Source organism: Falco cherrug, chromosome 2 (genome assembly GCF_023634085.1).
Source record: "Falco cherrug isolate bFalChe1 chromosome 2, bFalChe1.pri, whole genome shotgun sequence".
Taxonomy (NCBI): domain Eukaryota; kingdom Metazoa; phylum Chordata; class Aves; order Falconiformes; family Falconidae; genus Falco; species Falco cherrug.
Genome location: NC_073698.1, coordinates 81,449,833 through 81,477,509, shown reverse-complemented (window position 1 = coordinate 81,477,509; position 27,677 = coordinate 81,449,833). Strand labels below are relative to the sequence as shown.

The following is a 27,677-nucleotide window of genomic DNA, read 5'->3' as shown; positions in this document are numbered from 1 at the left end:
CTAGTACCTGCTTGTGAAAGGCTGGGGTAGAGAACTGCACGATAACCAGGTTGTATAATTATCTGGCATTGCTTGCATTTAAGTATAATGTAAGGTTGACTTGACTTCTTTGTATTCCTCTATGAGAGCTCATCTCTCTCTGCTGGCTGTAGAAGGAGCTGAAGGTGAGCCTCAGAGAGCCCAGGTTAGGTCTTGTGAGTAACTGGCCCCTTCCTGCGGTGATGGGTGTTGACAGACACTTTTCTGTGGTTTTTTGTAGTAACTTGCAGTATGAAAGCAATTAATTGTTATGGCTGGGTATTTCTCTTTTAAATCAGGTCTGGGTCAAGTAAGTACTGTGCATCCTAGTGCTTCAATTGATTCCTTCTGCAGGCACATTTTTCAAATGTTTTGTTCATTCTTTGTAGATTAATTAATTCTGATAGAGTATCACAAAAATCCACAGTTCCTTTTATTCATGTTAAATGTGATTTATATTTGGGGAAGAGAGGGTATTAGTGTTGTTCTTTGGAATAACTCTAATCTCTTAAGCAGTAAAACCTTGTTAATTCTCATGTAGCTAATCCTTAAGTGATAATTCACTTAGACTGTCTCCACAACAAAAATAACTGCTTAAGCGCACCGATTGTAACTTAGTCTGTTTTGGCCTGTAAAGTGTACATAAAATACAAATTATAGATAACTGGAAATTGTTTGGGAACTTTTTATTATGGTCAAGAAGTCACAATCTCCCAATTAAAAAGGGCAAGTATTTTTAGAAGTACTGAACCCAAGAATTTCTAGAAAACTCAGAAACAAAGGTTGGAAGAGGAAAACTGTAGCCAAGAATGAAAAACAAGAAACACAAAAAACATTAATGCTTAATGGCTGCCCAGAGCTATTAGAATAGTCAGTAGCGGCATGAGAGTTCAGTAAATGTTTCTTCTGTGCTTGGGAAAAAAGCAGATACGATGTTCGCACCATGAGACGTACGGTAACACACTCTTTTCACAGTGATTGAGAAGGTTAAACAGTAGTTATACTTAACTTTGGCATTTTAAAGTCAGAGGCCCAGATAACATACATCCGTGAGCTCTGAAAGAGTAGGCTAGAGAACTGTTGTTCGTACAGATATTTTTTTTATTATAGTTCTTGGAAAACGGAAAAAGTTCCAGAAGACTTGAAAACTACTGATTTGTGCGTGCAGTGAAAATAGACACTCAAGGGAAGAAGTATGGTAGAGGGATGAAGGCATCATCTCAGGCTAAGCCATCAGTCTCTTATTTGTCAAGAAATCCCTAGATAACTGTAAATTGTTTATGTTAATACTTGCTAAATGCACAGACCAGGGAGTAGTGCTACATAATGAAGAGGACAGGGGATTGTTGCAAACCAAACTGGGTCGCACTTGCTTCTGGTTAACTGGGTTTTGGTACAGCCAGAGGGGAAGTTGTTCTCTAAGACTGAAGGCTGTACCCTGTTTTTAGAAGATGTGGGAATGTATCCTAGAAAGCAGTGAAATGGGGTGTGTGTGTGTGTGTGTGTGTGTGTGTGTATTGTAATGAACCTAATGATTGATTATTCAAGAGATGCTATAATTACGTGAAATCAAGGCACCAATTTAATCCATAGTGGTTGGTGTCACTCATAAGCATGGCAGTTGGAGTTTGGTCCTCGCGGTAAAGCACTTGCATGAGTTGTTGCCTTTGCCCATTGAGCAGATGGCAGTGGACCGAGAGCTGCAGCGTTGGCGCAGGACAGCACCGCACGTCAGTGTGCACCCCTGTCCTTGCCTTTCTGAGGCTGACAGCTGCTCCTGCCTTCTCTTCCCTCTCTGTGGGAATGAAAGGTGTTCTCCTGCACGGTCTGTGAAAAGACAGTTCCCCCTGGAAAGTCAATTTAAATGAATGAAACATGTCTTTCTCTTTATTCTTCTGTCACAGCATTGTAGTTGACTAGGCATCCAGTTTCTTTTTGGGGTGTAAATCAGGCTTGTTTTCTCTTGAGTATTGCATCTGTTGCCTCTTCCAGACAGTAGGAAATCTTGTCACAAAAAAATAGGCTTTTGAAACAGAGGTGTGTGAGATTTTCCTCATGGTTGCCATGGTCAGAAAAGGGTCTTTAACTTCCCTTGCACTGGCCATAATTCTCTTATTTCTCTAGGTGGAGGTGCCTACACTAGATGCTCACACTGCTTCATTTCAGGTGCTGGCAGTAAATTTTTTACCACTTCTGTGGTGGTTTTTATAATCCCTGTTACTCTGTTTCTGTTACTACACCAACAATTACAGCATTACTCTTTAATAGCTTTTTTCCATTGTTATTAGTAAGTTATTCAGATTCATAGTAAAAAAAAAAAAATAAAATAAAAAATGATAGAGTGAAATTTGTCTGTTAAAGACAGCTTTAAATACTCTACCCGTCTGTTTCCTGTGCCACTTAATGAGCATTTTCCTGTCTCGGCTTTGCTTTGCTTTGGCTCCTTTTCTCAAACTTTCCATAAAGGGTTTTAGTAACTTAATAGGAAACCGTGGCATATACTTGGTAGTATCAGCTTCAGGTGTCGGGTTTGAGATATGTTTGTTCATCTGATCTTTTCCTCTGTACTGTCTGCTTTCTGCTCTATTTCCTTTGCCTTTTCAGACCTGTAGTTTCTCTAATCATACAGAAATTTCTCCCTTCTCTGCTGTCCCACTTCCCTGAAGACCCAACGTACCCTGGCTTTGCTGAGCTTTTGCTGTGGTGATTATCTTGTTGTGACTACAGTAGCTTAAGTCACCCTAGTTCTGAACAATGTCCCTTTTTCTTCAGGTTCAGTCTTTCACTTTTTCCTTGCCTCAGAAATTGCCTGAGAACTGTTTATCAATGCAAACTGAATTTTGTCAAAGTTCTTTGATTTTTAATACTATGCGGTTGCTTTTCTTGGTTTTAGTTTTCAGTTTGGTAATACAGAGTTCATAGTTACTTCTAATACCTGCTGTTCAGATTATAGTTTCACTTTGTATAGGCAGTCTGAATCTCAGATTCATGCAACTGTGGTCGGTAAATTTATTTGGATAATGGTGATTTTATATTGCTGTATTGGGTTTTTTCCTGGTTGGTTTGGTTTTTTTTGGGGGGGGGGGGGGGGGGGGATGACACAATAGTTCTTTGCAAGAACTGCATCAGACATTAAGCATTGGTCAGTGAGTTTTTTTGCCAGGTTGGATGGTGCCTAATCAAAGCTTCTGCATGGCTTTTTCAGTTTCTTTGAGGTTGCAATCTATTCTGGCATTACTCACCTAGCACAAGGAACAAGCCATGTGTGGTGTTTTGACAAGCATGCTTTGGAGACAGTTGTTAAAGATGTCTCTGTATTGCTCTGATCTTCTGTCAGAGGAGAGCAGTGTATGAGTTCGAAGGCTGGCATAATTTGTGAGCTGAATGACCAGCTTGTTTGCTGTGATGAGCACCAGTTTCTCAGGATGCTTGTCTTTGCTGCAGCCTGGGGTATGCGAGCTGTTTGCTCATTTTCTTTGAAGTGTTTGTCATAGCAGTCAGTCGGACTTGGGGGCTTGAGATCAGTTCAGTCTTAGGTGTGATTTGTGGTGGCTTGATTTGAAGCAGTGCTCTCACATGCCGGCACCCAGCTCTACGATCTTTCTCAGTGCCAGCATCAGAGTTCCTGTGTTTTAGAGACAAAGCTCTGTTGCTGGGAGTTTCATCTAATATGTCAGCTGTGGTTTCTGCCAAAGATTGTTGTTACCAGAACAACTTTTTTGTAACTGGTGAGTTTTAGAAAGATACATGACTATATAGTGTGTTAGAAACATCCCATTTTGTGGGGTGTTGAGAGGTGGTAATAACAGCTAGTGAATCAAATGAGGGTTGAACAGGGATTTGAAGAGTATTTAATTGGAAGAATTATGAAGTAGTTGAGTCATCTTTAATAAAAAGGGATGGTTTGGCTAATAAATACTTTCCTGGTGATAGTGACTGGAAATGGAATATAGACTAAGCTCAGACTGCAGATTTTTCAGGTCATTCATTACAGGAAAAGTCAACACATATACGGTGGGTTATCCACATCTGGAAATCTCCAAAGGCTGCAAATACAGTAAGCAAGGTTCTCACTCCTGTACACGTACGGGTGTTGGTGCAGCAGCTCGCTCAGGCTAGGTCCGTTCTTCTGTTGCTCAGACAATGGACTATGCAGCAGTGGCTCCTTCTGGCTTCAGAATGTGTAAGTCGGGGCGGGGGTAGGTGGCTGTTCAATGTAGCATCTTTAGTGCAGTTGTTGGGTTTTGTGACTCTGCAGTTTTCTGGCTGAGGCACTGTCATTTTCTGACTGTGCTGTGTGCAGCATTACAGGACTGCCTTCTCTCCGCTGCTGCGAACGGATCATCCACCCGCTGCTGCTGACGTAATAAGGTTCTTCTCTGTTTCTAGTTGAAACCTGCTTTCCCTGTTAAATTTTGTCAAATGAGTCATACTAGCTTTCTTTAAAATGGCTACATTTTTAACTAATAGTGGTGATATTGCAGATGCAGGCAAAGTGGGGATTATTTTGAATAATATCAAATTATACACTGAGAATTCTTGATTAAAATATATAAGCTTTATTTGCATCTTGAAGTACGGTTTCTCCTTATACCTCATTATTTTGCAGAAGACCTTACACTAATATGTATTCATTTTGTTTGTCAAGTATTGACAGAGGCAGCTCTTCTTTCCTTTTAGGAATCTGGGTAAAAATGGCTTATCTAACAGTAGTATTCTATTGGATAAATGCCCACCTCCACGACCACCGCCTCCACCGTACCCTCCCTTGCCAAAGGACAAGCTGAATCCACCTACACCTAGTATTTATGTAAGTAAATCTAATGGTAGAAGTACTCTACCGGCTGTCTTTTGTAATTGTTTGATTATCTGAATTACATAATATAATTATTTTAAAGGTGCACTATTTATAGCTGAATTCTAATTCCAGTGCTCTCCCAAGTAGTGTGTAAGTGGGAAAAATGCTAACCTTAAAGATAATTTTGGGACATAATTTGACTCTTAAACTACTTGTATATTAAGAATTTCAGTAAAAAGAGGAAAACCAGCTTCAGAGTATTTTTTTAAAATACTGAAAATATTAGCAGAATATGCAAAACAGTTCATTGGATACAGTACACAATATTTCAAACATGTATGTATGGTTTTTGCAAGTGAAAGTTTAGGTATAAATAAGCAAGTAATTAAACTAAACTCTCCCAACAATCTGTTTCAAAATACAGTAAAGAAAACAGTAATAAAATTAGAGGTGGTGTTAAGAACAAAATGTCATTAGGAAAAGGCAGGTTTTAGTTGCATAGTATTTTCTTATGCAACCATTAAAATTTCTGTTCTGAAAATAAAGTTTTACAATAGCTTTATGAAAAATTTGTGCTAACTTCCTCAGTAATAGAAGAATAAATTATAGGATGTCCCCTTCCTTGATAACAGAACAATAAATTACAGCATGTCCATACAACCAGTGTGGAAACCTCAGGTTAGCTTTGGTCAGCTCATCGTGGGGACTAGAAGTGGGTGGGTTTTTTGGTTTTGGTTTTGGTTTTTTTTTGTTGGTTTTTTTTTGGCCTGGTACTGCCCAAGCAGTCTGCTTCAGAGTTAGATTAAGTTGGAAGCAATAGTGCTTCCAAGTGTTGCATCTGAACTAATTACGTTATTAAAAGTCCATCACAGCTTTGTTGAGTCCATGCAAAGCTGGTAAGTCACCATGCTGCAGCATACTGTGCAGATGTGTCAACATGGGTCCCAATATTTGGGAACTCTGTATTGTGGTTTCTTTATTGAAAGAGATGTCGTCAGCATTTTAAAAGATTTACAACAAAAGAGAAAAAAGAAAGGGAAAAAATATGGGAGAAACTATAGCATAAAATTGAGGTAATAGGTGCGCAAAAGCATTAGAACATCAAATCAACCTTTCTGGTTAATGTGAGATACACTATGAGAGTAGTTTTTAATTATACTGTTTCTTGTATACATGATCTCTATAATTTGCCTTTTTGACTTCTGAAAAGAAAGTTAGTTTATTATCTTGCTCTTCAGAGGATTCTGTCAATTTAGGGAATGTACAAGGCTACTGTCAGATAAAGAAAGAAACCGCAGGAAACCTGAGTTGCAAAAGCCGAAGCAACCTGGGAATAATTCATGCCAAGAAATAAATTGCAGTAACAAATTAATTTCAGGAGAGAACCCAACTTTTAACACGGATAGGGTTGTATGATGTAGCTGTTCATTCCCCACAGTGCAGGGAAATGGAGAATGTTCCTGTCTTCTTTCTGTGTTGTTGTGATTTTTTTTAATTATTCTTTCTTATTTTACCAATAAGGAGTCTAAATTCATCTGGCATCTAATATTCCATTATAATTTTACAGTTGGAAAATAAACGAGATGCTTTCTTTCCACCATTACATCAATTTTGTACAAATCCAAACAACCCTGTTACTGTAATACGTGGCCTTGCTGGAGCGCTTAAATTAGGTAAGTTTACTGAATATGGTATTTTTACTTCGGGGAAAAAAGGTATCTGTTTTTTAAGAAGAAATCTCTCAGTTCTTAGAAGTGGATACTTTATTTCTGTAATACTGTATTACTTGTGTATTCCAAATAATTAGGGTAATGTGTCATTTCTCAGTTACTGTTTTTCTAATCTTAATTGTCTCCAAAAACAAAACCCCCAAATTCAACAGATGTTGTTTAGCACAGAGAGGAGATAAGCTGCGGATATGGAAGCTTACAGATAGACTTTTTTCCTATTAAAACAGTGGCTACACGTCTTTGTGCTCTACATTTAATTATCTCTGATCTGTCTATAATATATTGAACTCTGTAGATAGAAAAACTCATTGGTGATAGGAAACGTTATACGATAGAAGTGCATTCATAAAACTCTGGTCTGAAAAATATTGCATTGGTAATAGATTTATGTTTGTAGATTTGTTTACCCAAGGCATGTAAAATGTTTCTTGGAATATAGTCCATACTGCTATGCTGCCAGGTTTTTTACAAGCTTCTACTGTTCTGTGCAGAAAAGCTTTTTGAGTGTTAATCATGAGTGTTAATTATTAACCTACAGGTGGGCTGTGTTACGAAGGCTGAGGGGGAAAAAGTGCTTTAGTTTAAACCTTTAGACAGCTTTATTAATTTTCTTGAAACTTTTTACTATATTTTAACTGTCATTTATGAATTTTATTCCTATTTATTAGATCTAGGACTCTTCTCTACTAAGACATTGGTAGAAGCAAATAATGAACACATAGTAGAAGTAAGGACACAACTACTGCAGCCAGCAGATGAAAACTGGGACCCCACTGGAACAAAGAAAATCTGGCGTTGTGAAAGCAGCAGATCTCATACAACAATTGCTAAATATGCACAGTACCAGGCCTCTTCATTCCAGGAGTCTTTAAGGGTATGTCCGTTGTTACTATTTAAGTTACATTTGCAAACTGTATACTAACCCTGGGACCAATTAATAGTGGCTATCGAAAACAAAAGGAAGATGTTAAGGAGAAGGAGGTTAATTCCACTAGCATGAAGAACACAGGTAAATTTACAAAATCTGTTTTGAATAGAGGGTCAAATAGTATATAGGTTGTTCCTCCCAAATGCTTCATATAAAATCAAATTTTCTTATTGTAAAACTCCTGGTAATTACATACTTTAAAAGCTTGTTAGCTTTAGCTTTCATATTAAAATGCCAAAATTAATATTAAACTATTTATAACTTAAGATGCTCTTTTTTAACTTGTATTGCTTCTAATTTCCCACAGGCTTTGAAAGCAAATTTCTTTGTGCTTTGCAGTATCCTGAATTAATTTGGCTATGGCTTGTTAGAAGTTTACACTCCTACTGTCTTTTGTTGCGTTCCAGACATAACATTTTCTCTATAGTTTAGAAGTTGTTAGACATATGTGGCAGAGGGAAATACTTGAAATCTTATTTTACTGGTACTGCCTTTTAATGTTTTTGCTGAAACAGTGAGTTCATCCTTGGAATGAGCTGTGGGCACTTCTTGGAGGCTTATGCTATCTGGTGTTATAAAAAGATTAGGCTAAGGTGGAACTAAGACAAAAACATATTCTTGACCAGTTGTTAATTAGAAAATAGGGAGAACACCAATGTGGGGAATTAACTGCTGCAGTTTTCACTGCCGTTACAGAGAAATAGCAATGGTTTCAGTAAGAAAGGAAAGAGAAATCCTAAATTTAAACTTTGTGCATTAGAGGAACACACACATGTTTAATAACATATGTAATTGGTCACATACTAGCTTGTCAGCAGGAAAGCCTCAGCTTTGTATTTGCACCAAGTGAACTGCAGGATTTTCTGATTATTTTTTTCTCCTCTGTTACAAATTGGTGGTAAAAATGCAATATATGAAATAATTTTCAGAATGATGATTTTCATTTTTCACTTGGAAATCAGAGAGTGTATGTGTGTCCTTTGTCTAACACTGTTTGACGCGTCCTTACGTGACTTTTCACAGTGTTCAAATGAAAGTGATTTTTTTTTATTATTCCTCTAACAACTATTACATTGCTTTTCTAACATGCCTTGCAGTATCTGATAAATCCATCATCGCTAGGTTCTTTTTGTCCTTTATTCAAAGGATGAATAAGACTTTCTCAGGTACATAGGGCACTTTGAGATTTAACAACAGCCCCATTCAAAGCCAGAGATCTTTGGGTAGCCTCCAGGCAGTTCATTCCTCCTTTTTTTGTTGTAAGGTTTTTCCTTCTATGTCCATATACTTGTCAAAAAAGATGTCATTAGAATAGGGTTTTGAGTGAACTCTGCTAAAAAGATGAAATTACATCATTTAATATTGGCTAGACTTTTTTCAGGTAGTCATGGTCCTCGTTACTGCAGTGCTGAAATAGTATAGGGCTATGAAGAATTCAAAACATTTGTTATATAATGGATTTTATAAAATTAATTTTATAAATATTATTCATCCTAGTTTCATACCAGCATACCTGCTTGCTTTTGAAAGAAGGTAAATGCTGTGGTTTGGAAAAGTTAACGCTATTCCTCAAGATTGGATTCCAATTCACCTGCATAATGAAACAAACCAACATACTCATTTGCAATTGTAATGTAGGCTGGCAGAAATATTTACCATGTAGACATTTTCTTTTGTCCTGGCCTGAGCTTCACTGAGATTGTAGTCACAAAGAGTTTTTTGCAACGGCTTTTGACTAATAATATTTTTCTTACTTTCTTAACAGTAACATTAACATAAAATGTTAGATACAGGTATTTTAAAGATTGTACCAGCAACTTGAAACAAATGTACTTATCTCTGTGAACTTGTGGTCACTTTATGTATTTTACATATAGTCTTACTTTTATGTCTATTTATATTTAAAAAGCCATTTCCACAATTGTATTTTGCAGGAGGAAAATGAGAAGAAGAGTCACCACAAGGACCACTCAGATAATGAATCCACATCTTCTGATAAGTAAGTGTGGTATAACTGATAATTTTGTAGTTGGTTTTATGTGGTTTTTTTACATCATTCCCATTTTTACATTCACATATTATATTTTTTTGTATTTGCAGCTCTGGGAGGAGGAGAAGAGGACCTTTTAAAACAATCAAGTTTGGGACCAACATTGACCTGTCAGATGACAAGAAGTAAGTTATTACAGTTTCTCCTGCTCACAGTGGTATTCTACAGTATGATAGTCATTCTGGGAAACTAATGCATTCTTCTCAGACATCGGTCAGTCTGTTGATACACCCAGTTCCAGTTGCACACCCCATTTCTGCAATGGAATTGTTACCTTTGCTCTTTAAACTGTTGTTATGAGTCTTTCTCATGCTAAAATCTCTTTTCAAGCTTTTCTTTCCAGGTTCTTTATTTTTCCAGAAAGGAACTTAAACATCCATCAGAAACTGTTCTTTCTAGTTCTCCTTCTAATACATTCCCTTTGTTTAATTCTGAGGCTTTAAATTGTTTGCTTGCAATTCTAATTACTTCTGACAATACCAAGTTCTCAGTCTTTGCACAGAAATTGTAAGATTAAAGGTTTTTTTCTTTTTCGTTTGTATTTTTCTTACTTTTTTGTTTGTTTGTTTCCTTTTGTTCCAACTGTCACCCTTTCTATTTCCGCATTTTAATAGCTCTTAGCTCTGTCCAGCAGCAGGGTTCAAAATGTGTAATAAAGACCAGACCAATGCTTACCTGTGGATAAGCCATGACACCTCTCCCACAACCTCAAAGAAATAAGGAATAAATTAAGTATTCTTTAGACTACATATCCTTTTGTGAGTAGATGAAGGTAGCTCAGAATAACATCAGGAAGTATTAGAAATACTCTGAAAGCATGGTTTTACTGTCCAGTAATAATTTTTTATTTGGTTCTATCTCTAGTTAGTATATATTTCCATGAAAGATCCAGCATGTTTAGGCTGTCAGTCCTGCCAGCTGCAATACAAAAATTCTGATCTACTTCAGTCATCAGAGCAGAAGAAAAGGTTATGGTGTTTGAAACTGGGGAATAAGGGCCACTTAAGATGCTGAGGTCTTTTGTGGTATAGTCAATGTGTGTATATATGTATGTGATTAGAAATTGTTATAAAATTTTAAATGTCGATGCTGTTTTTTTCTGAAGAAATTCCACCTGTAGATACAAAATTGTTGCTAATAAACTAGCGCTCTGAACAAGCCATTGGGAGAGAGACTTTGAATTAACTTGAGCATAAATAACCTGAGGCTCGTAGGGAATTGGGATTTTGATACTTCAAATAGTTCTTGTATGATCCCAGGTAATTGCCAGATGTTCTGATCTGCAGTCTCAGCTTTTGCTACAAAACTATCTTTCCCCTCAACTAGCCTGTCAGATTTGTGATTATATTTGGAAATATTTTAAAACTGAAAGAGTAACTCAGATACCTGGGTAACATTACAGAGCTCTGCACTTAAGTTCTTGGATTTTTTATTTGAAGATCTTTGTTTTTCTTAATGCCGAGTGTCCAGTTCTGTGGCACATGCATGTCTGTAACTTCATTCCTGGTAACAGCAATTGTGTGCACAGGCGAGGGTATGCTTAGACAGTCTTCTTGACATATGTTGTAGCATCATATCATTTGGCTCTTGAAAGCACGGTTAATGGTTTCTGCTGGCTAGAGTGTGGGGAGAGCACAGCTCTCATTTCACTTGGAGATGATGTACACCAAGGTGTAAATTGCAAGCAGAATTTCCTGACAGTATCGCAGCAGACTGGCTAACGGCAAGAGTGAGTCCAATCACCCTGGCTTTGAGCTCACTCTTAAATGCAATTGTCATTCAAATTTCTCGAACTGTCAAGTAAGAATATTGCATTGCCTCAACTTCCCTAAGAGATACTAAGCTACATAGAAGTAGGCTGTCTGCTCCTTTATCTCCTACACTAACAATTGTGTGAAAATGTTTGTATTTCCCGAACTCTTTCAAGAGTTTCAGGGATTCACAGTTTGTCAATTTGCTATTTTGCTGCAGGTGGAAGTTGCAACTCCATGAACTGACAAAACTTCCTGCTTTTGTACGTGTGGTATCAGCAGGAAATCTTCTAAGCCATGTTGGTCATACCATCCTCGGCATGAACACGGTGCAGTTGTACATGAAGGTTCCAGGAAGCAGAACACCAGGTGAGTATAATCTCTTTGCATGAAAAAAAATCAGGTTCTACTGCTGTGGTATTGATGTAACCATACTGCAGATTTTACGTATCTTACAACATGCCTAAACATGATAAGATTATACATACTCAGTGTTTTTTTAATTTCTTGTTTAACTGAACTCTGCGGGTGCAAAGTACTCTAAATTACCTTATATTGGAAATGTGTGGATTTCTGCAATGCTAGGTAATTACCGTGCTAACCTCTTGCATGTAATACTGGATTCTTTATGGGGAAAAAAGATGAGTTTATATACTTGGACAGTATTTGTACTTCACATGCCTTGGAAGTTTTTATAGGCTTCCAAAGTAGGTCTTGTCCAATCGTAGAAATTGGTATGCTTTTACTTTTTTGATTTTTTTTTATTGTCTGAGGATAGGACTCAACCCTCCATAATAAGTAGTGCTGCATTAGGGCACTGGACTGAGACTTGAGGGATCTGGACTAAATTTCAGGTTCTGTTTTTTCTGAAGTGTACAACTTTAGCAAATTCCATTGGGGATTATGGCTTAGTTTTCCAGCTGTCAAAAGAAGATAAAATACTGGCATTTCTACATTGATTTTTGAAAGCTCTTTTGGAAAGATTTTCTTACTACTTCTCTGTTCAGTGCCTGAAGTCATGAAGTTTTGCTCCTGACTGGGACTGTCAAGAGCTATCGTAAAACACAAAATCTAAGCTTTAACATCTTGAAGCATTTATTTCTACAAAAAGGGAACTGCTGAATTATTGGTCAGATTCGTTAGATTGGTGATTCCAGCTTTTCATTTTGCACAAACTTAACAAAAGCAGAATTGTCTTGTCACTGGTAGCTTAATTGCATTTTTTTACTGTGAAGCACCTAAATAGTGTAAGTGTCATCTAAAAATATGTACAAATACTTAAACTATGTTGTATCCTTACATAAAGTGTGTGTGTTTTTCTCTAAATTTCAGGTCATCAAGAAAATAACAACTTTTGTTCAGTAAATATAAATATTGGTCCAGGTGACTGTGAATGGTTTGTTGTCCCTGAAAGCTATTGGGGTGTCATGAATGACTTCTGTGAAAAGTAAGCTGGGTGTGCTGTTTTTCTCTTTTTTATCCAGTTCTCTGTCCCTTTCTGAGCCCTAAGGGGGGAAATTACTGAGGGTATTCTAAGAGGACATTATTTTAAAGGTTTTCCACGTAGTCAGAAAAGTCTTTTAAAAAAAGTCAAAATGCAAAATCTAGAATTTATAAAAAATACGGTATTTGTACAATGTACAGAAACTTGGATTGCCTGTGATAGCTTTGCTTTCAAAAATTAACATGAGGTCCAGTGTTTGGTTTTTTTCGAACACAGAATTAAGGAAATACGAGAAGTGAGAGATTGTTAGTAGCAACTGCTCGTTTAGGTTCAAGAATCAAATTTATGCTACCGTAAGGGGAAGCAGAAATTTAGTATAAGCATAGGCTGTCTGCTACTGGTGTGTATTACGTGGCATCAATCCAGTTTTCACTGTTTTTACATCTCCACATCAGAAAATCCATCGTAGTCCTTGCTGTTTGTCTAGGCACTCTATCATGCATATTGAAGCTGACCTCTACTGTTACCGAATGGTGATGCTTTTGTAACGGCTTCTAGGGCTATTGCGGTGGAGTGATGCAACAAAGTTGGGTTTGTGGTTGGGGGTGAAGGAGTTTGAGGTTTTGTTCTGGATTTTTAGGAGTGAAGTATTTTCCTGGTGATATATGCTATTAATCTTTATTATGATTGGTATACGTGTTGTACACAATCAAGTACAGGGTCATTGGTGTTTTGGCATGGTTTCTTGCTGCATCTAGAGGGAGAGCTTAGTTTACTCAGACCCCAAGAGGTGCCATGGCATGCTTTGCATACACTTCTGTGTTTGTAGCTTGCTGGGAAAGTTGAGGTGCATGGACTGTTGGGGAAGTATTTGGCCAGCTCTAAGACTGGGGTTTCTGTGTTGTGCCTTATGTTGAGTGAGTGTTTTAAAATCAAATGGAACATGCACACGTGTACCCTTCTCCCCCCATTCCACGCCACCCCACCCCCCCCAAAAAAAAAAAAAAAGGAAGCCATTGTGTCCCTTCATCATGCTAGTATTCCAGTGGTAGCCTCTGCAGCTAATCTTATGGGAGATTTCTTTTCTTATCTTGCCCACTTAAATCTGGTCTAAGCTCTTGGCTTTTCTTCAGAACTTTTTCAGAGCTCTGCAAATTCACCTCAGTGTCTCAGTATTCTCAATTTTTTGCCTGCCTATTGACAGCTGTTCTTACTTCATCCACCTTTACAAAGATTAGCCACCTCAAAATTTTAGTCACACTGATGCAGTTGCAGTGTCTCTAATGATGACATGCCTTTTACCCCCATGACAGAGGCCCTGAATTGACTGTGAAAACTCTGAATTGCTGATGATCTCTTATGGTGCAGTATAAATACAGTATAAAAATTGGTATAAGGATGGAAGAGAAGTATGTATTTTTAATAACTATAGTGGAAGAGTTCATGCTTAGGAAATCCATATGTAGAGGTGGTGGGGGTTTTCAGGCTTCTCAGAACAGTTGACATTTTCTTGGCTGAATGTAGCATGGACCTGTGGATCATAGTTGAGATGGTGTCAACAGGTTGCTTGTTGTGTGGACAAGCTTCTTGTGCATACATTGACAGTACAAGCTGGCAGGTTGGCATTGTTCAAAACAGAAAGCAGTCTAAAGAGCTGATACGGTTTGTATATAAAATCAGTCTGGTTAAAAAAACAACATTTGGCATCAGTGTCATGCTAGATCTGAACCAAGGACTCCTCTGCCTCAGCATTAATAAAATACTGGGAAACTTAAAGGAAAATAGAACATAACTGGAAGCCATAAGCTGACTCCATATGGGCTGCTAGATGGTTGAGTGTTTTAATGTATTGTGGGATGTGAAATTAGGATCAGGAATTTTATAGATGAAACTTTCCTTTTGACCAGTCCTCCTGGGTCACTGATGAGATGCAGAAAGCATTTACCATGGGTGATAAGTTTTGGCAGGTAATTACACTGAAGTATCAACTACTAATGTGTCTGCTGATAAATGCTGAAGATTATTTTTCCTCTTGTTTCAGGAATAATATGAATTTCCTAATGGGATCTTGGTGGCCAAACTTGGAAGATTTGTATGAAGCCAATGTCCCAGTTTATAGGTTTATTCAAAGACCAGGGGATTTGGTGTGGATAAATGCTGGCACTGTTCATTGGGTTCAGGCTATTGGTTGGTGCAACAACATTGCGTGGAATGTTGGCCCTCTTACAGGTATGGTTGAATAGTGCCTGTGCTGAACTGTGTACTTAGGTAGTAATACTGTATATATGCCACAGAACCTGCCATTTCTTACTAAATTACCATGCTTTCTTTACAGGATTAAAAAAAAATGTATGTACTGTATTTTAAAACATCATGTGTTGAACCTTAAAATAATTCCATTGGTAAGAGGAAGAGAAAGCAGCAACCATGCAGTCTTTGGACTCATTCGTTTAATGGGCTTGTAAAAATTACAGTTGTATAGCAAACAGTAGAAGAATAAAATGCTTAGATTAGTTCATTCACTCTTGTCTTGTAGACCATTTCTCAACTTTTTCTCCCAAAATTTGTGCTACCCAGCAGACTGTGCTATAGCTTGTATATGAGTGTAAGGACTTGCCCAGTCTTAACTTTTCAGGGACAACTGATACATAATTGCTCTTTAGTGAAAGCATCAGGAAATGTGAACAGTTGTAAAATCTTGTTCATAAAGGAGTATTAGGGGTTTTAGACCTACTGTTCTAGAAGTCTTTACTTTTGAACCATGGTCTTAAAAGGTTTTTAGATGTGAGAGTGAAAGGAAATTTCACAGCTAAAATGAGATTCTGTCAAGCATTTGAAAAGCATGTACTTACAAAAAACTCCAGTTTTCTTAAATAGTTCAAGGTGTGTCTTTTATTTCGTTATGGTGCAATAAGTAGTATGTATAGGTTTGTGTGATTGATTGATGCAGAGCTCACATGTTCAGCTGTGGTAAATTTTGTAAAACAGTTTTTAAAGAAGGGCAGGGTGAGTAGGCTGCTTAATGAAAAAGTCTGACTCACTGCAACAAATCTGTCAAGGTGCAGTCTTCCTTTTCAAGACAAATTATATACCATAGCATTGTAAAATAATGTTAAAGAGTGAATAGAGTGAGATGCATACATTTCAAATTTCATAGACTGGGTTGGGTGGGAAGGGACCTTAAAGATACCTACTTCCAACTCCGTTGCCATGGGCAGGGATGTTAATTTAGATGTTCAGGGTTTTTTTTAATCTGAAATATTTGAAAATTTATTAGGTAACCCTTTTTGAAGTACTGCTCTCTGTTCTGCACAGAAACGGAATGCTTGTCAGTAGCTTGTTTTACAGATAGTTGTTGCTGCTGTGGTATTGTCTGGGATTTTTAGCATCATAAATACACTTTAAAAAAAATAAATTACAGAATTCAAGTTTAGTTGGTATGAATAGGTCATTGTGAATGAAGTTTAATCTAGCCCTAAAAGGTATGCATTTTTATTATAATCAAATTATTTTGGCTTCAGTTGATACTTATTTCTTAACTTGACTAACTGCTTTCGTTATTTTGTTTTTGTGTAGCCTGTCAATATAAATTGGCAGTGGAACGGTACGAGTGGAATAAACTGCAGAGCGTAAAGTCCATAGTACCCATGGTTCATCTTTCATGGAATATGGCTCGAAATATCAAGGTCTCAGATCCAAAGCTTTTTGAAATGATAAAGTAAGTTTTATTCATTTATTTGGACATTTACTGTACCCTTTTCGTCCTCAAGCCTAAAACAGTAGCTCATTTGCAAGTAATCTTTTCTAAGACGTTTCCATTCCTGAGAATCAAGCCAAAATTATTTTGTATTCTGTTTTTCAAAGAATCCGTCTATAGATACAATTAATTTTATTACATTTTATTTGATGTTATTGTGACATAGCTTTAGAATGATGTAAGTTTCTTACTAAATATGCCATAGATCTAATATACCAGTTTACAGAAACAGTTGACTTAGACAACAAAAGTGTTCAGACTACATACCATAAGAAATAACAAAATTAGATCATCAACCCAAATACTACAGTTAGAATGTTTAGCCATTTTTACAGCAAAATTAAACTTAATTTTACATTTCTAGAACCTCTCGTTAGTGCTCACACACTATCATTTGGAGATCCAGTATAAATGTTTTAAATAAAGGAAAGTAGGAATTGAAAAGCCTCTTTCCCTGTGCTCTTCCTTCTGAACAATGAATTAACTGATGTGTAAAGTGATGATTGAATTTAGTGACATTCTCTTACACAGATTTCAAAATGCAGCAATATTCCAGGCTTGGAGCATCTTTAGTAGTTTTCGTTATAAAGAGTGCAACTTCAAGTAAATATAAATCATACTGCAGCAGCACTACACCTCCACTGAGGAATGGATGGACATTTAAGCATATATCATAGGTTTGTCCTAAAGAAAATGGGGGAATTAATTCCAAAGCAAATTTGTCATCATGAGAATACTCTAGCAGCAGCACTCTCTTGTTTCCCTAAGCCTACCAAAGGAGCTTCTAGCTTGAGTACTTCTTAGTCTTAGCAATATACGAGATCCACAAGCATTGAATCCTTTTATAATTTGCCTTGAATGAACCTTAAAAAAATTGGTGTGTTAACTTGCAAAAAAAGACAATAATTTCTTTTTTCCCCCAGTAGGATTTATTGATGCCATCTGAGTGAGACACCTTTTTACAGGAGAAAATCTGATTTAGACTTGAACATTTATAGCGGAATGGTGGAATTGGTGACATGATAACTTTGTAAGGACTAGGAATGTTGAAGTTGAAGACGGGGAGGTTTGTGTAGTCACTGTAAAACTAGAGTTTGGAATAGCATTTATGCATGAATACTTTCTTAAAATCTAGTATCTAGGGTAAAGAAAATCTTTGCTGAAGGCTTGACAGTCCTGCCCCTTCAGTTAAGCTATTAGTGCTCATATTCAGGATGCCAGCTGTCATAAAAGGGAGAGGAGAAAGTGAATAGTTAGAAATGAGAAATAGGGAGGAAAGAAGCAGGATGTGGGAGGGAGGGAACTCAAGAAGTCCATTAAAAAAAAAAAAAAAAAAAGAAGAAGAAGAAGAAAAACACCATGAACCTATTTCACAATTATCTTCATAGATCTTTCCAGGCCCAGCAGGCATCTATTGTAAAGCTCAAAGCAGTTCTGGAATGTTTTTGGCAAAATAGGATTTCAATATTTTGGCACCTGTATTTTGCATTTGCACAGGTTTGGGGGGGGGGGGTTGCCATGGTTTAGGCTTAAAAGGAGAAAAACATGACTGAGCACAGCATCCTTCTCCAAGAGAATTGCTTAAAATGTTGTGAAGAATCGCAGAGGACAAAATGGTGGCTTCGTGTTGTCTTGCTGGCTGACAGCAGCTGAGCTTTTTCTAGTGAAACACCTAAATTTTAGGGGTACATTACAAATAAACAAAGATGCTGAGGAGCAGATACAAACTTTGGTCTTGTATACATTTGCTTTTTCCAGTCTACTGAAACCATTTTCGGTTTACTTGGATTAAACCCTCCACCAAAGTTAGTTGTCAGCCAAATCCCAAGTTGCATGCTGTGTGCAAAAGGGAGGAAGGCCCAATGATGGGCTCTGCTTTGTGACATCTGGTACCAGTAACCTGAGATAAGTCTTTGTTGTGATCACTTCTGTAGTTACTGTATAGTTGTTACTAGAAATGGGTGTCATCGGAATACACAGTCTAGTACGTGACCTTGGCTTTGTAAAGCATGCTGGAAATGCACAAACTTTCATGAATCTCCTTAAGATAGGAAAGCAGTTGCATAATTTTTCTATGGACTGCTTGTCTGCAGGAAAATAGCACCAGCTGGCAAGTAGCTATCGTCCACTGCTCCTGGATTTTACTATGTACAAAATGTAGGCATTTGTGTGTTTATATATAGGTGTGTATGGATGTGTATAAAAACACTTGAGAAATAGTGATTCCTTATACAGCTGGTTGAATTTCATTTTGAATAGCTGACTTTTCATCTGTCACCAGGGAAAAAAAAATACATTAGTGACACGGCTGTCATCTTTTTCCAAATGCAGGTCTGTATCTAAAATGGTATGTCAAAGATACCTGAAGTGTTTAGGTAGTTTGACTTGTGTCTCTGGGGCTTCTTAAGTATCAGAATAGTGCAGAAGAGTAGCTCTCGGAAAATGGTAAGAAGTAGTTTGCAATTCCAGTCTGAAAGTTAAATACAAATATGTCCTGCTGTTACTATGTGATTTACTGTTACGATGTCACAGTTACTATGTAAGAGTAACTGCTACAGAGGTGATAAACTAAAATTTAAGCATACATATAAATATTGGGAACCAAATTAATGATGAAGAGAAATAGAACAGGGAAGCTTTGCTTTTGGACCTCCTTATATTTTTAGTTAATGTGCAACTGGATGCTCTCCTGCTAGATAAAAGACAGAGCAAAAACTAAAACTTCCTCATGAGATGTTTTTTAAAAATTTGATACAGGCACTAGAATCATGAGCAGGGACAAAGGCAGACAAAATGATTTCAAAGTCAGCTGAGGAAGAGCACAACCCTCAAGAAAAGAAAAATTAACAGCAAACCTCTTGGATGAAATTTAGGACTTTTATAAATGCATCTGAGGAAGAGAAGAATTTTGGAGGTAGTGGGAACATAGTAATAAAGGCTTAAAAAATTAATTCCAAAGTAACTGAAAGACTAAGTTCTTTTACAAAAAATAGTTTTAGAAACGTAAAAGAACATGACTTGTGATGACATGGGAGAAATAATTTTGCACAAGATCATGGAGCGAGATAAAATACATTTCAGTATCATTAGGGAAGGTATGTGACTGAAGGATACAAAGAGGTCAGTCTTGCATTGCCTTTGGGGTGGTCTCCATACTTTGAAAAGTTGTACTGTATATCTGAATATTCCAGTGGGTTTCTTACTGCCTTTCTAGAATAAATTGGGATGATATCTATTTAAAAATCTCTTAAATATTTGAATTTGACTAGATATGATTCACTTACTCTCTTTATGCCATACCTGTAAGAATTTGAGAGGTATGGTCTAGATTTCTTTTGACTGAATTCTCACTGTACAAGAATAAAAGCAGGCTTACAATACTGAAAGTTGACACTGTTTAACTTAAACATTGTATTCTACTTGGCACCTTTTGGGCTTTTTTGGGCTACCCAAACTTTAGGCAATTGCAGTGCATTTTTGAAGTGATCGTTCATATGCTTTCTCCCATTCTTTGACAGTATAAAATTGTTTTACATTTTCAGGTGCCATTACTAGGGCCTGAATTTTATCCAGGGAGGTGGAATTCACCTTCTAGCTATTGTTTTTGGCATTGGTTACGAATTTGGAAAACATTGCAGTGGTGTTATATGTGGGTTACATTTGGGAAATTCTTTTTTCACAACTGTGACACTAGAAAACTCTTTGAAAATAACACTGAAAATTCTTTGGAAGTCAAGAGTGGAGAACAATGGTAGCAAGTGTGCAGATGTGCTTCCGGTCACTCTTTGGTATACCCAAAGACTTTTCCAGACAGCAGCAGAAAAGAACGGTAGCTTTTAAGATTCTTTGAAATTGGGCAGTATTGCATAAAAGAATGCTATACCAAAGTTACTGCACTTGTCAGAAGCACATTAACATGATCTACCACGTGTGCTTGGCCTTATCATCATATAGGACTTATCATATATATTTTTGTGTGTGTGTGTATATATATATATATGCATATATATACCTATCATATAGGAACATCAAACTTCGAGAGTGTTGAAGGAGTTACAACTAAATGAGCTGTTGTAATTTTCGGGAAATCCAGTATATGAAAACCTAATGTTTAACATAGAAACACACTTTCAGGTTTGCATTATCCTTATGGTGAGGGTATTAATGCATTAATGAAGTCATAGGCTTGTTTTCAGTAAAGATGAACAGGCTGAGTGTAAAAACATCAAGAGGAGAGTATCTCAACCCTAAGATTCTATTAACTACTTGGAAACACATGAAAGAAACGTGGGTTTTTTTTAATACAGACCATATATATTACAAGTTTAAGGCTTTAAAATGGGAGAAGGATCAAGATGAAAATATTTTGATAGAACTCTTGAGCACTTTGTTTTCTGTCCAATGTTTATTCTTCCACTTCCATTTTTTCAATCTTCCTTCTGCATCTAGTGAGCATGTAACGTAACCACCCTGTGGAGGAGAAAATTAAAGGCTGCAAAGGCTGCAGCTCAAATAAATAGGATAGCTGAGAGCTAAAAATTATTGTAAATAACATTGTAATTTAGAAATCTGGTGACCTATTTTGCCAGCTCTTTTTTTTTAGAGTATGTAGTTTATACAATGCTAGAAAACAAGTTAGATTTTCTACTGCAGAAGAGAACTGAATAAAATTATGAAAATCAATATATATTTTTTAATCCTTCACAGAAGTATGGCAGGGAGTTGTTAAATTCCATTTCACATTTGACCAGTTCTTTTCTTCATTCAGAAAATGTGTTTAAAAAATGTTGTTTTCCAATGTTAATTTTTTTTTCCTATGAAGGTATTTCCTTTTCTGATAGCAACCTGTCTGTTCTTTTTCCTTTTACACAGAAGATAACTTGTTAATAGGTTTTATTCCCACTGTCTGTAGAGTGATTCCTGTCAGAACTTGAGTTTTCAGATTTTGGATAACTGAAAATTTAGTAGTGCTGAGGAAGTAGCAGGGTTAGTTAAAACAGTTCTTTGGAATAGGTTATAGTCAATGACACAAAATGTAAATGTAAACGGTTACTTTGAACTTGGCAGTTCAGACTGACTTTTTGCTGATACGTTCATAGTTCAAAATAAAATACATTAATTGTTTTTGAAAACACATTGGTTTGTTTTGCTTAAAAAAGCATTCGTGCATTCCAGTCAAAAATGAAAGGTACAGCCCATTTGCAGGGCAAGGGGCAGTACTGAATTGGAGCAAATCTACACAGAGTTCCACAAGCGTGTGGTCCTACCTAAGTCATGAGTCCAGTGATTGTTATTAGCCAGCTTTTCCTGAACCCCTGGAGGAAGAGGAAACTCTGGGTACAGGGTCTTGGAAGAAAATGAGGCCTACTTGAATCTTGCTGTAAAGTTGAATATTGACCTGATAGACAAATGTTTTTTGTTTGCAGGTACTGCCTGTTAAGAACTCTCAAACAGTGTCAGACACTGAGGGAAGCTCTAATTGCTGCAGGAAAAGAGATTGTCTGGCACGGGCGAGCAAAGGACGAGCCAGCTCATTACTGTAGCATTTGTGAGGTCAGTAAAAATATGTGTTGGGCTTGCATACTACTATAATATTTATTTAAATTTTGTCCTGTCTTTTTTTTGTTGCTATTTTAATTTTGCTTTTAAGTTGCAGCATCTACTGTATGCTATAAGCACATATATGTGATGCAGTACTGTCTTCAAAGAGCTTAGCAAGCTGTTTTTCTAGACACAGGCTGTATTTTTCTTCAGTCTCTACCACAACATTGTTATTCACTAGGTCGATTTTCAATTCTCAGTTATTATAAAAAGTTGTTATCCTTTCCTGCATATAATTTGATCGGCTGAGCGTCATTTTAAAGGTGTGTCTGTTGTCATTTTAGAAGTAAACAACAGCCCCAAAAGAGAGAGAATTTAAGTACATTTTCTTCACAGGACATACCTTTTTTCTGAAATTTTTGATTCTACTTTCTGATAACAGTTCCTTTAAAGTACTGGATAATAGTTTTCATGAAGCTTAAAGGAAAATAAAAATTACCCTACCCCTTGAAAATCAGTTTCTAGTTATCTTCTGACTGACCCTCTTGGGCAGGATGAGCATGTAACTCAGTAGTGAGGAAATAAATCAAGAACTTCATTTGCAGACAAATTTTAAAAAGGAAAATTAGGTATAATAGTTATAAATCGCCACCTTACTGAGGAATGCCTATTCAGAGTGTGGATCCTGCTTTGTCAACATTGACCAAAAGCTTTCCCGCAGCACTGTTCATGCAGGCACCTATGTGTAATATTGGTGGTTTTACAATATTTTGCTTCTCTGCTTGAGCCTTAGAAGGATAGTTTTTCCCTGAACAAATCTAATTTTTCTCTTTGCATGCACAGGGTAAGGTTTTAAATCTTAAAGAAGATGCATTTTTCATCGTTCAACTTCTAAAAAATGAAATTGTAACAGTTCACTTTCTGTTTCCTATCTAATAGGTGGAAGTCTTTGATCTGCTTTTTGTCACTAGTGAGAGCAATTCTCGAAAGACCTATGTTGTACATTGCCAAGACTGTGCACGAAAGATAAGCACGAACCTGGAAAATTTTGTGGTGCTAGAACAGTACAAAATGGAGGACTTGATGCAAGTCTATGATCAATTTACATTAGTAAGTCAAATTAATAAGTGGGTGCATAAGTACATTATTTGTAAAGCAGTTGTAGACTGTCTTGGTACTCCATTGCATGAGTACTGTGGACTTTCTGATTCAAGTGGAGGTATGGGTCATGTGTGAAATTTACAGAACAAAATGCTGAAGAGTCAGAATTATGTGAAATAGTACAGTAACTTACTGCAGAACATAACCGCTGAGTTTTCAGGAAAAGTATGATGTTACAATTCATAAAGTTGTGGCTTTAAAAATCCAATAGAGATCACCTGAAGACCATAACTGGATCAGATGGAGATGGGAAGAATCAGGACAGTGAAGCTTGGAGAAACTAGCACCAGGTTCAAGAGCATCTCTAATACATTGGTTGTGGTATGAAGTCAGTATAGCAGCAGAGCATCCTATGCACTCAGACCCCTTCCCTTCCCCTTCCCCACCCATCCCCTCCTGAATCAGCACTGTCCTTCTGCTTAGCAAGCGGATGCTCTCAAACAGTTCTGTCTTTTGGCTTGGGGCCTCCTTTGCATTTCAATTTAAAGCGAAAAGCCTCTTTGCCATTATAGCTTTGTGCTATATATGGCAGCCTCCTGCTTTGAACTGTGTCAGCACAACTGTCCTAACATTTCACCCAGGTTTCATTGTTTCAGGCAAAGACGGCTTGTTTGTAATCACAATTAAAGTGATGCTGGATTTATTTTTAAGCCTTGCCTTTCTGTTAAAGGAGACAAACATTGGACGAAGTGTTATGAGAATTTCATGTTGAGTTAAATACAGCAGCCCAGAAACGGCTGTGCCTTTTGATTCATTTCCAGGTGCTGTGGAAAATGTATGTTTAGACAGTTATTTCCTGTAATGCTAGCATAAGTTGTGGCCTTTTGAGCTGCGGCCTCAAGGTTCAGCTGTTGAGGCTGGCAAGAGTGCAGGACCATGTCCTCTGAATTTAATCATCTTCATTGGTCCTACAGAGCCTGAGGTGGTTGAACTTCATACTTCTAGGAGCCCATTGTCATAATTTGTGAAATACTGCAATTTTGAAGTGGTGATCTGTTACAGAAAAGCATATAAGTAAACTCGTTCTCAGATATGTCATCCAGTTGAGTGGAAAGGGGCAAGAACGTTTCTGTATAGAAAAGAGGGGGGAGGGAGGGGTATTTTGTTGTCTGTGTTTATAACATTATATAGGTAACAGTGATGATATTGTCCCTAGAACAAGGGTTCTCAACCTGTGAGTAGATCCCACCAAAGCCTATACCTGCAGCTCTAAAGGGCGTTATTAATTGTTCTCTTGTGAAATTGGTGTACACATCCATTTCTTTTAAAGGGGATATGGTCTCGATTGAGAAGAGTCACACCCTAAAAGTGACATCTCTCAGATCTGGGAGAAGAGTTAAGGTTTGTTTCGAGTCACAGGATGAAGGTAATCTCAGGTGGCAGAGGTGTAATAGAGGCCTGACAGAGGCTCTGTGTTCGGGAGCAAACATGGGCATCGGTTAGTGTTAGTGTTTCATAGGTGGGTACCACAGTATGACTTAAAAGTGTCTTTAAAGATTGTGAGCAGCTACTTGAAGGGGTTCCACATGATGACAGGACTGATCAGCAGGAAAAGAGAAGCAAATGTCATCAAAGATTCAGTATTTTGATGGTAATGCCACAAAGTGCAATACTGGGAAATAGTTAGGGATCTCCGAGACCTTGTTTCCTGCAAGCAGGCAGGAGCAAGGCACCTAGCTTACTTCACCCTTGAGGCACTGTGCTGGTGTTTCCAGGACTTGAAAAAGCCAACCAGCCAATTTTGTCCTCATATCAGAGAATCTAAGACCCTTTCCACAGATATCCTGTCTTCAGGGTTATATGTTACTGTTTAGGTAGAGGGAAGAAAAAAAAAAAGAAGCCTGCAAGGCATTTGAAGAGGCACAAATGGACAGTGCCCCCCCCCCCCCCCCCCCCCGGTGAACAGGTTGAGAATCCCTGTTTTAGTTTATATAAAGATTTATCTATGCTGAGCCCACATGGAGCTCTTTCCTGCCACAATGGGACTTGTTTTGTCAGCTCACATCATATTAACACAGACATCCCCACAGCGTGCTCCAGTCTGCAGTACAGGCAAAATCCTAATGCAGAGTAGTCATAAAATACACGTTGTATTTGAGTAAGCTGGAAAAAAGTGCTGGTGTCCACTTGCAAGAGTTCTGAGGTGTAGAAACAGAAGTGCGTGTGACTTCAAAGTCTCATAGTTGCAGCTTGTGCAGGTCTTGGTTAAACAACTGAGTTTTACACCCTTGTAGAAAAGGTAATTTAATGTTTTCTTTTTCAGGCTCCTCCATTGCCATCCTCCTCATCTTGACATTTTTTCATGGACATTAAATGAAAACTTTTCTGATATTCAGGAAGTGACCCAGTTCTGCACCACTGATTTTTGTAGCTATCCCGTAAGGCTGCTGGCTGAAAGCTGTGTCTATGCAACCTTCCAAGTGCGGAGTGTCAACCAACTGGACAGGAGAGAGCACTGCCTCCTACTCCAGAACTCAAAACAAATAAAGCTCATCCAGCTGTACTTCAAAAAAATAATTCCATGTTTTGTATATATCTGACAAAACTGGCAACATTATACAGACTACTGACTTGAAGACCACCTCTTTTGTATTTCTCTGTTTCTGGGCTGATGAGTTGGTTTCATCCATTTTTCCCCTTCAGAATTCCCCTTGGAAAAAGTACTAGCTTAGCTGGTCATTTCTTTGTAAGGTAGTTAGAAATTTTAAGTCTTTCTTTGGGCAACTTTTTTTTTTTTTTTTAATGTGAAGAGTTAGGTGATATAAATTTTTTACTGCTTTTATGTTTTTCTGTCTTGTTTTGAAACCATGACGGTTACACTTTTGGTTCCTAAATAAAATTTAAAACAATTAACAGCCAAGTCACAAAGATAAATGGGTTGCACATAGACTAAGGAATAAACTTCAGATTTGTGATTTTTGTTTCTAATCTTGATGTAAATTTACACTATTTATAAATACATATTTATTGCTTGAAAATATTTGTGAATGGAATGCTGTTATTTTTTCCAGATTACCTGCCATTGAAATTTTAAGGAGTTCTGTAATTTCAAACACTACTCCTATTACATTTTCTATATGTAAATAAAACTGCTTAGCATTGTACAGAAACTTTTATTAAAATTGTTTAATGTTTAAAGTTTTTCTATTGTTTGAGTTTTAAAAAGATTTTATGTACAGTGCCCAGTTTTTGTTCTTTTTTGAATCTGATTATATATATTTTATATATACTCTTGTGCTTGTGTATATATATAATATATATAGAAACTCGAATATACATATGTGTATAAAGATTTAGAGACTAAATTTTTCTCGTTTTAAGTTTTACATCTATGGTAGATTTGAGGTGTCTACTGTAAAGTATTGCTTACAAAAGTATGATTATTTTTAAAGAAATATATGGTATGTATCCTCAAGACATAGAATGACCTTCAGACTGGTTTATTGTTAAATTGCACTTTTTGCAATAACAGACCAATAAATAGTTGCTGCCAAAATGTAGTAATAGAAAATAAGTAACGGCTAAACTTTAAAGCTCTTCGAGAAAATACCGGCTTTGACAGGAGGTTTGGCACTAGTTTTAGAGGAGGAATGAAAAAAGTAAATTTGAGTTTGGATGGGGATGTTCTCTAGAATTCAACCAAATTGCAACTTATATATTACAATATGTTCTATTAACAATTTTAAAAGTTGAGACTGAATCATCTTGGTGTCATTGTTGACCCCAAAAAAGGACGTTGTTTTGTGGTATTCTATTGTATTTTCACATATTTTGTAATACGAATTCACTGGTAAATTTTTGAAGCACTAGGTTTATTTAGGACAAGTTTATAATATATCATTGTAACAGTTTGCAGTTTTAATGATGGTATTTATTTTAAGTTGCTCTTTCTCATTAGCTTCTTGAAAATGCATTAAATCTAAATTTCAAAATTGATAGCTTTCTTATCGATCAGAGTTGACTGATGCAGAAGGTTCTGCATCAAACAATTTCTCATAATTTCTCATTAGTGGGGTATGTTAGTGATTGCATTGTTAAATTTTTTGTAATCAATGTGAAGTGTTAAAGGCACAGAGCATGCTGATAGTTTCTTTTGAACAAAAAGAATCGCCTCTTACATTGTAGCTTCAAACGAAGGGTGTTTTAATGAAGAATCAGTACAGCTTGTCTAATGCTGTTACAACAGTTTAACCATAGCTATAAGCGACTTTCTTGCTAGTTCTTACAACAGTCGGACAAAAGGGTATAGAGATTAAAGAAAAGCATAACAAATGCTCTTGCCAGCAAAATTATCAACTAGCAGTTAGGAAGCCAGTATTTGCAGTTCTGTAAAGATGTAAGTCTCAGTTCTTGATAACGAACTCTACAAATCATAATTTTTTACTTATGTATTTTATGCAGTCGTAAATATTGTAATCTTGACAAACCATGCTGCAACTGAAAAGCTACTCCTTTACAGTAGTCTTAAACCCAAATAAAAGCAAGATAACTTACCTCAA

General features: G+C 36.9%; 1 protein-coding gene across 22 annotated transcripts in view; it reads left to right on the top strand.

The window, feature by feature from the left end:
- The window catches only part of KDM6A (lysine demethylase 6A), a 162,783-nt gene extending 135,106 nt beyond the window's left edge, over positions 1–27,677 (top strand). For 9 of the 22 annotated variants that reach the window (XM_055701744.1, XM_055701738.1, XM_055701754.1 and 6 more), the window contains 11 exons: positions 4,699–4,828; positions 6,384–6,489; positions 7,215–7,420; positions 9,409–9,473; positions 9,575–9,649; positions 11,496–11,644; positions 12,608–12,722; positions 14,761–14,948; positions 16,296–16,437; positions 21,903–22,029; positions 22,957–27,677. In XM_055701744.1, the coding sequence (XP_055557719.1) occupies positions 4,699–4,828; positions 6,384–6,489; positions 7,215–7,420; positions 9,409–9,473; positions 9,575–9,649; positions 11,496–11,644; positions 12,608–12,722; positions 14,761–14,948; positions 16,296–16,437; positions 21,903–22,029; positions 22,957–23,253 (1,600 nt within the window). In that variant the 3' untranslated portion in view covers positions 23,254–27,677. The remainder of the gene's footprint in view (positions 1–4,698; positions 4,829–6,383; positions 6,490–7,214; positions 7,421–9,408; positions 9,474–9,574; positions 9,650–11,495; positions 11,645–12,607; positions 12,723–14,760; positions 14,949–16,295; positions 16,438–21,902; positions 22,030–22,956) is intronic. The other 13 variants (XM_055701749.1, XM_055701753.1, XM_055701756.1 and 10 more) reach the window with 5 other exon arrangements.